The 12,045-nt window shown below is 37.9% G+C and overlaps 1 protein-coding gene across 5 annotated transcripts in view; it reads right to left on the reverse strand.

Moving 5' to 3' along the window:
• Positions 1 to 1,005: 1,005 nt before the first annotated feature.
• The window catches only part of ATP2B1 (ATPase plasma membrane Ca2+ transporting 1), a 59,009-nt gene continuing 47,969 nt past the window's right edge, over positions 1,006 to 12,045 (reverse strand). For 2 of the 5 annotated variants that reach the window (XM_084205582.1, XM_084205583.1), the window contains exons 18-22: positions 11,830 to 12,041; positions 9,831 to 9,938; positions 7,811 to 7,993; positions 7,421 to 7,579; positions 1,800 to 3,226 (exon numbers count right to left, since the gene is read on the reverse strand). In XM_084205582.1, coding sequence (XP_084061708.1) covers positions 2,915 to 3,226; positions 7,421 to 7,579; positions 7,811 to 7,993; positions 9,831 to 9,938; positions 11,830 to 12,041 — 974 coding nt within the window. In that variant the 3' untranslated portion in view covers positions 1,800 to 2,914. Of the gene's footprint in view, positions 1,740 to 1,799; positions 3,227 to 7,420; positions 7,580 to 7,810; positions 7,994 to 9,830; positions 9,939 to 11,829; positions 12,042 to 12,045 lie in introns of those variants that run through there. The other 3 variants (XM_084205584.1, XM_084205585.1, XM_084205586.1) reach the window with 3 other exon arrangements.

Consider the following 12,045-nt stretch of genomic DNA (forward strand, 5'->3'; position numbering starts at 1 on the left):
CTTCTATTAGTTACCATTTTCAGCCCTCCTTCAGAGCCAAGATGAGGTGTCCTAAGATGTACACAGCAATAATCAACATCCCACCCAGGAAACCCCATTTTGAGCCACTCCAAACCACATTTTAAGCTGCTAAGTCTAGAACTGAGTTCATGTTCCAAGTCACTCTCACTCAACCATGTACACTATATACCATGACCTCTTCAAAGCAAATGGGCGTAAAATTGTAGCAAGAGCTGTTTTATATAACTGGCATGCATTTCAGGTTTAAATCAGTACTGTACTGACATTCAAGAATTTCAGTCCCCATACAGACTGAGATGAACAGCACTTTTATTTATTTCAGTTACAAGAAAGACAAGTAAACCTTACAACCAGAAAGGCAATGAAGGCCTCATGAGCTTAGTGAAAACCATTCCATAATCTAGGCAATGTTATGATTTCTTGAGATCACAAAGAAAGCATACCCCCCTCTTAAACAACTTTTCCTTATTTCTGTAAGGACGTTTCCTGCAAGAACAGCACACTGATGTTAACAGAATCAAGAGGGACCAGCGATGTACAAAGCCTACATTCACCATCCCACCCCCCACAAAAGGTTTAAGTGTAGATATTATTCCAAAAAAGATTAACATGCAGTCATGATCACACCTAGAGAAGAGGGCAAAATTAAAGTTTGTTTTGAAATGAAGTCAAATCATTACTCATTAACGAAGTTAAATGAAGATACTTTTCCACATGGCAGTGTACTTCACAGGTAAAGAAAACTCCCTTTATTTTAAGTCAGTGCTTATCTGACTTTTGTAGTAAAGAGAAAATAGCTTACATAAAAACTGACCCTCCAACCAAGCGCTCTAGATAAGAACTATGATGTAAGAAAAGTGCTAGAAACATGTGGGAGAAATCACTATACAAAGTGTCAAGTGCAACCCCCCACCCTCGACCCCCTTGCCTAGAATTCAGTGTATTTACTGAAGTACAATAGAAAAGATGGAATTCAGGAGTGGTTGACAGTGGGATACAGTGCCACAGGTTGAACAATATCCACTAAAGGACAACCCCAAGCATGCATGTACCCCACCACAAGGGAAAGATGTGCTTGAGCTTCCCAACCTGCTCATTTCTGCAGTTAGCTCCACTATTATCTCCTTCCTAATTGCCAACTTAATTCTTGCAGTCCTTTGAAGGGACCACATTAAAAAATGTCCATAATTCTGGATTATTTGACAAAAAAATTCATTTGGTATTTTTAAGAATACAGAGCTGGAAAAAGAAAATCTTACAACTCCTGTCTTCTGTTGCTCTTTTGAATAGTATTGGACCAAGAAAACATGAGGAGGTGCCAGACTGAGTACTGTTTCATCATCCTTGGCTGTCTGAACAACACAGCAGAGGCAGACCACAACTTCTTCAGTCAGTCTCAAGTTGATCAGTTCTGGTGCATTTCACCTGTGCTTTATGTCAGTTCTCAGTCTCCCTCACTTAAGCAGTCAGAGATACATTTATTACACAGTACTCACAGTAAGTCTCGGAATTTCAGGCAGACCTATTAATTCCCCAGGAGTATCCTTTTGGCTCAGTGAAGACTTTTGAGTACTTTGACTTACATTCATTCTGGAGGCAGCCATCACGATTCCATTTACCCAAAGAGCTATTTGGAGTCGGGCTGTTACCATCTTGAAATTGCAGTTTAAAGGTAACCACTAACACAAAGAGTACCTTCTGTATTTTCAGTGAAGGAGCTGAGAAAAAAAAATCTGTAAGAAACCATGGCTGCAATTTTATTTTAACAAAAGGGCAGATTTATTCATGTTTACAAACAAGTTTCAAAAACAAAAAGGAGAACATGTATGCTACCCACTAACAACCTTTCAAAATGCCAACAGCCCTCATGCTGCATGAAGGATTCTATAGATTAGAAAAAAATCACAGTTCCACTCACAGTTCACCAAGACAGCACTAAACTAACATGATTAGACAAAAACAAAGGACTAAGATTCTGATGTATTTTGATTTAATCCATTTTGCCCGAGATAACAGAAATATTTCAAGCAAGTTCCATCACGTATTGATGTCCTGCATTAAACAATCCTACTAAGTTCTGAACAAAAGTTATTCATTAAGTTTCTCAAAATTTTTAAAAATTAAACAGTTGTTTCAAAACCATTAAGTAGTAAATGTATTTAAGAAACTAATTAGGACAGAGGCCATAACTTCATTAGAACACCACTGCTCATGTTTTTACAAAGCATTAGTGTTATCTATTTGGCTATTAGTAGTAGCAATTTATCTACAATATTTAACAAGGTAAATTGCAGGCAAAATTTAGTACAGTTTCAATAGAAACACCCTTTTCCTGAAAATACAGCAGTATTTGAAGGACTAGTTTTTTTGGTTTTTTTGTTTTGTTTTTCGTCTTCTCTGCATCATTTATAAGGAAGCTTCCCATCTATGAACAGGAACAAAAAAGTATCTACAAACCTTGTAAACAGATCTGTATCATTTATAAACATAAATAATCCAAATTATTAACAGCCAACAGCAGAAATTAAAGTATCAATTCAATGATCCAGGGCCTCCTTGCCCTTCCCAGCTTTCCCCTCAGAAAAGGATCATGATAAACTAAAGCTCTGCTAACACACTCTTCAGGACCATTCTTAGTACAACAGATGATCCACAGGTCACTTATGCTGAGTTACTGTTTATCTGTCAGAGTTCATTATTACTCCCACCCCCAGAAAAGCACCCTCCAGTCTGGCAGAAAGCTTTTTTTTTAAAAAAATAAATCTACATTCGTACAAGTGTTTCTTCTGTTGAAGTCCAAGACAAGAATATCATCTTGTCCATCATAATGTGTGAAGAGACCCAGTTTCAATTTCTTTACAATGCAGCTAGTGTGTTAACATTCAGCTTACAATCAGAGTGATGTTTCCAAACTATGTAGTGGGCTCCCTGGGGATGAAGAGGTAGCAGACTTGTTCTTGTCTGTTGTAAGGTGAATTCCACTGTCAACCGCATTGTTATTTCTATTGGGAGAGGGAGGGGGACTAGAGTTGCGTTTTGTTGGAGCATCATCTTCAGCATCAGTATCATCAATAAGGGGAATATGAGGCTCGGAGTCTTCTATTCTAAACTCAGGATGCGTCATAAAATTGTGAATTGAACTTCGTGTCTCAGGTTTCTCTAGCCCCTCGTACAAGGAGCTACGAAATGCATTCACCACTCGGATCTGTAAACAAAGAAAAAGTACTGTTAAAATGCTGCAGATCTACTGATAATGGCATGGTTCTTATGAGTTTGAATCCACAAACAGCTAGACATGAGTGAATCAAATTTGTATGATGCAGTGGAACTTGCAATAAACTGTAAAAAATGAAGAGCATTTCAGTAGAGCACTGCCAGTCTACACAGTAGGAATAAAAATTGTGAAAACACTGCAAAAAGCTGAAGGGCCCTAAAATTCAGACATGGCACTAGAGTTGTTTAATTATTTAACATGGGCTAAGCATGTTTCAGAGGTGAGGCCAACAAATATTTACTTATTCAGAAATTAAATAAATCTCAATGAGAGTTTTATTGCATATTTGGGTGAGATTGGAGGGAGGGAAGGAGGGGAGAGGCTGAAAATAAGTTAGGGGATAAAAGGGTCACTAATTCTCATGCTAGGACTTAGGATGTCAACTGACTATGAAAAAGCCAAGCAAGTGTAAGCCAATGTCACAATGAACGAACATTTACGAAGTCATGCAAAAAAGGATACCGCTGTAACAGCTGTAAATATTCGAGTATATAGCCATTTACCACTCTAGAGAAAGCTCCTTAGTGAACAGTGCTTTGGAAACTTAAGACCAGAAGTAGGAAATTGAATACTGTGTTGCACAGTTTAGTAGCCAGGACAGGTTGTAACTTTGAAGAGACTGCTTAAGTAGCGCCAAGTATGAGAAAAGCCTTTGCATGAGTCTTCGATTTACATTGAATTCATGGACACAGTTCCCAGGCTGAGGACTGTTTCGTGTCTTTTGGTTGTTTAATATTTTTTGAATCAGAAAGCTAAGCTGACAGAATTCATAAATAAACCTTTCACAGTTAAATTAGATACAAAACAAAGTACAGCTTTATTTTGCAAATTGTGCATGTCCAGGCTGACTTGAATTTAAGCTTTTCTAAGTATTATTTGAATGATGAAACCAGCTGCCCACACCCCCCTTCTCCCATGCCTCATGTTTCCCTGCTCCGGTAGAAAAATTCAGGATTCGTTCTTGAACTGATAAAACAAGTAAGGTGAGGCAGAAGTCATTGACTTATTTATCCAACAATTTTCCCGAGACAGTTTCCCCCTCCTGTTGACTCCTTATTCAATTCTCAACATCCCTACCCTGAGCAAGTCTCCAGCAAAGCAGTGTAAAATAGTAAGCAGCAGAGCAACTCTGTAGTAAACAAGAACTTGCTGTTACAAACAGCAAGTCAAATTGAAAGCTTTTCTTAGCACATCCAAGATGACTTGTTTCAAGCTGAGAAACAGATCATGACTAGTGGTTCCAGAGATCCTCAACAGAAAAAATAAAGTGACTTCCAGGTGAAGGAATGAAGCTGGAAGGTCAAGCAGATCAAGAGCAGAGACTTCAAAACAGCTAAGATACACCTGGGAAGTTCCCTGTAAACAGAGAAGGGCTCTCCAAAAGCAATGTGTTAAATCAAATTGGTTAAATGGAGCCACTGCACATGATAAAGTCTCATGTCTCAGCTGTATTCTAGAAGTAGCACAGTTTCCCCACCTCTGCTCCCTCAGACCACTTGCACAAAGAATTTTACTCCAAAGTGATCGTGTCCCCATTTTTATACTACAGGTACATGCTGAGCCCAATTAACCATGGAGGCAAGGGAAGAAGGCACAGAGAATAAGGGGAAACAGGGATGGGGCACATGGTCAAGGGGGAGGACATAACTACCAGTAAGGGGAGGACAGAAAAGAGAGTGAATGCGCTGGAGAAAAGATTACAACAGCAGCCACTACTTTACTGTTCATTGCATGAAAAGAATTGAGCACACTTGTCCCTTGACAGCCTGCTCAATTGACACATTATACAAGGTTTAAATAAGTCCAGCCAGCTGCCTAAACTGGATTGGCACTTACCAAGAAAATTAGCAGTGACAATGCCAGACTGAAAGTTTGCAATGACTTTATTTGGCATGTTGCATCCCATTGTGCCATTTATGTGGCAAAATGAAATATGAATGTCTCATGGGACTGTTTGTTCATTGCTTACAGATGAGAATTAAAAACATCAGCAGCAATGAAAAACAATTCTGGCTTAAGAGGACAGCTGTAATTATCATGGAATATATGCATACCCACAATAAAGGTTTGGTTCCCATGCAGAATGCATACTACACAAGTGGACCAGACTCTACAGCAAGCTCAGGACCCTCAGAGTCCAGCCACAAAGGCAGAAATCAAACTTTCAGCACTTTAAAAGGGAAAATCTAGTGTTTTGAAGGCTCTATTTTCAACCACTCAAGATAATTAAACTAGAGGGATAACTATAAATAAATCATGTAAGTGAGGTGCAAACAAGACAATTTGTTAAGTGTAATTCATACTGTCATCAGCCCTTCCTCATATTAGTACCAGAATAGCAAGGAATGTAGCTGGCACTCCAAATCCTCCTAACCAGATGGCTGCTTAGGAGTTGCAACCTTACTTTATAGGAACTATTTTCCAACAAGCAGCTCCAAAAAAGAGACAATAACACATCTGCTTCCCATTAATCTATATTAGTTCTCAAAAGCTGCTCTTCTGGAGGGTGTAGCAGAAGGCTGTAATAGCGAGGATAAAAAACTAGCTCTCTGCTATGGTAGCTCTGTATCTGCATTGGTCATTTGATGCAATGAGATGCTGCAGTGCCCAGTAGATTCTGCTCAAATAGCAGCATGGAATGACATTGCTCTCTAGAGAATTCTGAATGTCTAATTAATGTTCTGGAGTGTAGTTAGGGATACAGGTTACTAATTAGCATTTTAACTAGGAGATGCAATCCTGTGCATCCTTAAGTGTTAAATCTACTTTTCATTTTGTGTTCTTGAGGCATGCAAATTTGTGAGCTGAGCTTCTCAGTACTACTGCAAGGTAGGGAAACACCTGTCTTGCCACTGGAGAACAAATACAGAGGTAAATACCTGTGCAAGGTCACACACGAATTCTGGCCAAGCCCAAAAATAATAAAAAAATAATTAAAAAAAAAAAAAGTCTGAAGCTTTCACCGTTTCACTTAAGACTGCTCCTGAAATTAAGGGTCTTCATCCATCTGGTAATCTGAAAGTTTAAGCAGGGAGGGGAAGGAGGAAAAGAAGCCCTCTCAGAGTTATTTTTAAAAAAGAACAATTATTTAACCCATCTCTAGGAAGTTAGAGAATAAAGTTAAACATGTATTAAGATGGAAAACTCTGAACAAAGATATTGGCTATCAGTATTCAACTACAACTAGTATGCCTCTTCTGGCTCCAGAGTTTAGGCCTACATCCAAGAGTAAATAAATCTCCAGCCTCTACAGAGAGGAAGGCTGAAACTGAAATGCCACTTAGAGCACAAGATAGAGATGGTAGAATTGAGGTGAGACAAACTTCGCTGTCACTGATGGCTTATGAACTGCTCCCAGAAGAACCTAGAGAGGAAAAAGAACCCTTCAGATTCAAATGGAAGTTTTGCCATTTAATGCTTAATTTTTTTTCCTTTTTATATTAGCTAATTCATATTTCTTCTGACTTGTATGCATTTCAGAAGCCTTGTTTCTCCACCTGAATCCTGATGTTGAAAAAGTTGTTATTCAGTAAATAAGGTCCAATGAAAGCAGAGATTCAGAAAGTTCCTTACAGGCTACAAAGGAAATGCATTTAGTGCTCCATGTTCTAACTACATTCATACCTTCAACATACCATTTGCTTCCAAATCAGCTTGCTTACTTAAGTATTGTGTGTGCTACAGTGCAAGAGATCTATTTTTGTTGACCTGGGTCCATGATTATCCAGTTAATTCACTTATTCAATGCAAGTCACCCTAAGAGGCATATACTCGAAAATTTACAACAGTTTTCCCTTTTTATCTTAAAACTCCCTCTGTACACGAATGGATGAAGGCACAGGATGTGCAGGCTCACAGCTTTCGCTTTAAAGTCTTTTGTTGAAACTGTTCCACCTGTTCTCAGCCCTCTAAGAAAAAAAAGTCTTGAGGACTCCACTTTGTGGAAGAGCTCTATAAAAGCCTGAACGATGATTTTAAGTACTAAGGAGAAAATGAGAAACGTTAGGTACGTGAATTAGGAAATGTTAATTTCATGCACTTTAGGAACACACACTCACACCCCACAGTAGTAGAAGCAGTAGTAGAGGAAAACACTACATGTGTAGGGGTAGAAATATTTGTTACATCATGGTGCTGGCTGGCGATGGAGGGTTGCCGCCTTAGAGCCCCCTGAATGGTACTTCCACTCTGGAAAGCATTCACTACATCCATCTGCAAGGAATCAGAGATTGTGACAGCTTGCTCAGCAAGAGAGAGAGAGAACAAGAGAAAGGACCATCCCATCTATAACACACAAAAAGTAAAGAAAAAAAGGCACTTTTTAAAAACAGAGCAGATAAACAGGCAAGAGTTGCATTTAAAGCTGAAGAAAACAGAGGACCCTGAGGGATTACACATCCATCCATACCCCCTTTTGACAGTCTCAGTCACACCAGTTAGAACAGCCACCTTAGTCAAAAATGGAGAAATTTCCCTCATAACACCCATTGTATCCTACCTTTTTTAAGACCATACCTGAGTTTGTATCCTGTTTAGGCCCCTAAACCACAAGATCTGACCGCGACGCAATTCTCTCTCAGCATGATCAATCTCCTCTACATCTTCTGCTAATTCTTCTTCAGGAATCTCTTCCTTTTGTGTTCCATGACCAGCTTCTTTAAGGAATTTCAGTCGGCTGGTTGGAATTGTTGAAATCAACTAACAGTAGACGAAATACATAAATCGGGATTATTTTTTGTTTAACAACGACAACAAAAAAAAGAGTAATACCAGTCTTAAGGCTTAACAGATATCCTGCATAAAATTAGCAAAATTGAAAAAATGAAGTTACATAGACAGGATGGGTGCGTCAGTGTAAAACAATCACTCCAGCTGAACAGCTGCAAAGCTGTGAATATACTTACTACCTCAACCAAGGTGTGAAATTAAACTTGGACTACAAAACAGCCTTGCCCGGGACAAAGAATTCCACATTAACATTACTTGACAATGCCAGGAAGGAGCAGTACTGAAGCTACACAAGCCATTAATCCTGTAGATTGTACTTGTATCTAGAGCTTTTAGAGTTTCATCAGTTTGATGAGCAGGATGTGTCACCTCAAGTGGGACCTCCATCACCTAAAGTAACCACAATTAATTCAGAAATACAGAAGAGACATTCATTCACTTGTGACCTGGGAGATATCAATCCATTTGCAACGTGAGTGATGTTTCTGAAATTGTATGTACCTCAAGCCGTTACTTTGCTACTTGGTGTATAGCAATTTATATATCTTAAACAAAAGCTACATGTGGTTAAAGGGGAGTCATCTTTTGGTATATTAAATATAGGAGATTCAGATCAATTCCAAGACTGCTTTCCTTGATCATCACAAACCTAGAAGACCATTTCTGCAGCTGCAGAGGAAAAAGGTCTGCTCCAAAAGCAAGATAAACAGCCTTTTATGCTAAAACTGCTGCTATGAATGCTCCCAGCTCACTCTTCAGTTTCTATTATTCTCGGAAAATTCAAGCTCTTTGACTTTAATGATATGCTAGAGCAGCATGAATGGCAGTAGGGAAGCTTTGCCCTTGCAAGATACTTTGGGTCAAAGGTATTTCAAGCCATCTCGATTCTCTTCTAGGAGTCACCTCAGAGTGACTCTATTTGATTTTTTTAAATAATTAATTTTCCAGGGAACCTTGTTAAAAAGCTTAGTCACTTTTAGAACATACGTCTATGTATGGAATTACAACTAAAATTCATCCTGCAAATTTTATGGTGAAACATGAAGTGTCTTTTACTTAGTGGAAGGAAAGAAACTGTAATGGAAAACTCTTCATGTGGTATGAAAAGTTTAGACAACTATGTCATTAAATAATAGAAAACTCTGTAGCTCTAAAGTTTCACGTAAATAAGCTTGCTGCTTACAAGCACTGTTGTGCATGCAATAGTAATGACACTCTGGGGGGAGGGGAAAGGAAATAAAAGTCCAAATGTAATGGCTTACTAGGTGGGAATACTTTTCAATTATGCCACAATTATGTAAATAAAGATTAAAGAGAAAGTTGGTTTGACTTTTGCTGTATTTCTTGCTATGCCAAGAGGTTTTTAAATCAAGAAAATACTGTCAAATTTAGCAATTCTGATTTTTCAAGAAAACCTTTAAGCAACAAGTTAAATATCTTTTAACATTAGCATGTTCGTTGCATCTTGTATTCTTACCACATTTTCTGGTACTCATATCTGGCTGAAAATTTAATTTCATATTTAAAAGGTAGCTACAGCTGCTTGTAGTTCAAAATTGCTAAACAAACCAGCCACAGGATCTAGTTATGAAATGTTAATAATTGACCCACTCTGAGGAAGGGGTATTCAACTTAAGACTTTCTATCTATTGAACAAGTCAATTGTAATTAATATTTACTGTTGGTCTTCATATATTCATATAGTTCACTTGAAAGATCTGAATGCTACAGACAGTATGTTTGTTTTTTCCATTTAAAGTATACTGTTCCAAGTAGATATTTGGCATTTTGAAAAATCCTAGTTTACCTGGCCCCAAAGTAGTGTGCCCATGCCCAGGAAAATGGACCACAGCCACTGTTCAATTGAGAGTTCTGAGCAACTGAAGGGCTTTCCACCAAACTGCACAATAATTATCTGTGGAGAAAAACATAATTAAACATGCATCAATGAGTTGTTGCTAGAAAATTCCCTTATGCTTTAAGATCACAACAGACAGCTCTGCAAGAGAACATGGGATTTCCATCTTATTAAGCATATTCTGTCACTGTCTCAGCAGTTTGAGTAAGTTTCCAAACCTATGCCATATTCTTCCACTTTTCAGTATGTCAAGAACTACCCATTCATTCTTCGAATGCCAACTCCTGAAAACTTGCTGACTCCTCAATTTTGCTTTAAGCTTTTTTCCCCCTTCATTTCACGATTACAGCATGTATTTGATGCTACAAATGTACAGTGATTACTTTTGCTATGAACACTCCTTTTGGAACTAAGTCCAAGATTCAGAAACTTGTATTAATAGAATTCATAGATCCATATGACATGAAATATCTCAAAAGTAATTCTACAGGATATTACTATGTATCACATCAGTGTTAAATATCAGACTTTAAATCACCACACGTAGTAAATCTTGGGGGAAGGGGGCAGAGAGCTCAAAAGCTAAATTAAATGAGCTCCTACTACTTTAGCTATTACAACAAGCTGTATGGGCCCTAATGAGCAAGGTATCCCTCTGCATAGGGATTATATGCATGAAAGTCTGCCCTGAAGAATCAACAATTCAAAGCAGCAGGGCAGGCATGAAAAGGAGACAGTATTGACCATTAAGTAGGACACCTGACAGCTGAAAAAGCAAAGAGTATCTTCTGTTTTAACTCCAAATTAAACACTGAGACAACAAAACGGGAGTTGGGAAGGCATTCAGGCTGCCAAATTTATAAAGGGAACAAACACAGTGGCAGCCAGGAGTAATTTCTACATGTTTGGCTTGGTTGCACAACAACAGTCAATCTGCTGCATCCATAATCCCAAAAATAAGAGCAGTTTCTGAAGAAGTGTCATCTATAAAAATCTAAACCTGAGAGAGTAAGTTCCCTGACTTAATGTGAAGCAGCAGTGCATACATTTCCAATGCTTGAACTGATATAACTTCCATCAACTTCATGAATTATCAACTCTAAGGAGAACCTTAATATGTAGGTTATATGTCCCAAATAACTTAATCCAAAATGAAAATGGGTTCTGAAATTAAGTAGTATACTGATTTGTTTGTTATTTCTTCCCACTAATTAAAATTAAGGTTATTTAGAGGGTGAAAATAGTTCTTGTAAACTGTTTTCTGTAGATTCAGTTTTAAATTGGTTTTTCTCAACACCAGCATGTGAATTTAATCAACTGAAGATCATTTAATTTCATTTGTTAACATGTACTAAGTTAACCAACTAGCTTTAATAAGTTCCCCTATGTAATGGAACAGAAGGTCCCTAGACATCAGGTTTTTTTCACTTAAAACAGCACCTCTACAATACATACCAGTAGGTACCACTGGTTCCTGTACCAGTAAGGTAAAAACTAATACTTAAAATTCTAAAGCTTATTCTATGTCCTAATCTCATTAAGAAAATAAAAGAAGTTGTTCTTTTTCTATAATTGTTTAAATGGACTCTTGTTCAGATGCACAGGTTGATATTATAAGAAAGATTTAGGGACAAGGGGTGAATGAACAATTGACACATATAACTTCTTTATATTTTGCCAAGAGATTAGAATACTGAGATTAAACTGAAGAAGTTGAAAATTCGAAAGGTAACTACAAATACAACATTCCAGCATTGCCAACTTCGAGGAGGTTTGAAAACTCCATCAAGCTGCACTTGCAACTTACTTATTGTGTGCTTGACCCTGGAGGTTTTCCACCTTGCAGAAATTAGATCTCTGGCACTAGTTGATTGGCATTTCCAAGGTAAGCAAGTACATCGCTGCACTAAATGAATTTTCCCCCCCCACCCTCCAAGAATCTGCTTACCTGCACAACAAATGTCCCCAGCACAATAGAACAGAAGATAGCGTTGTTAAAGATTCCTTCAAAAACATTTCTTTCACCATGAATCTTTCGGGCATTAATTTCATTAAAAAGCTGCATCATCACAAATGTATTAAATACTATAGTATAATGCTCTGAAGGAGGAGCATGCAGAGGTGCATTTCTTCCGCTATCGATATCAAAAATTTTCTCACCTGT

This window comes from Fringilla coelebs (assembly GCF_963513975.1).
Source record: "Fringilla coelebs genome assembly, chromosome: 5".
NCBI classification, from domain to species: Eukaryota; Metazoa; Chordata; class Aves; order Passeriformes; family Fringillidae; genus Fringilla; species Fringilla coelebs.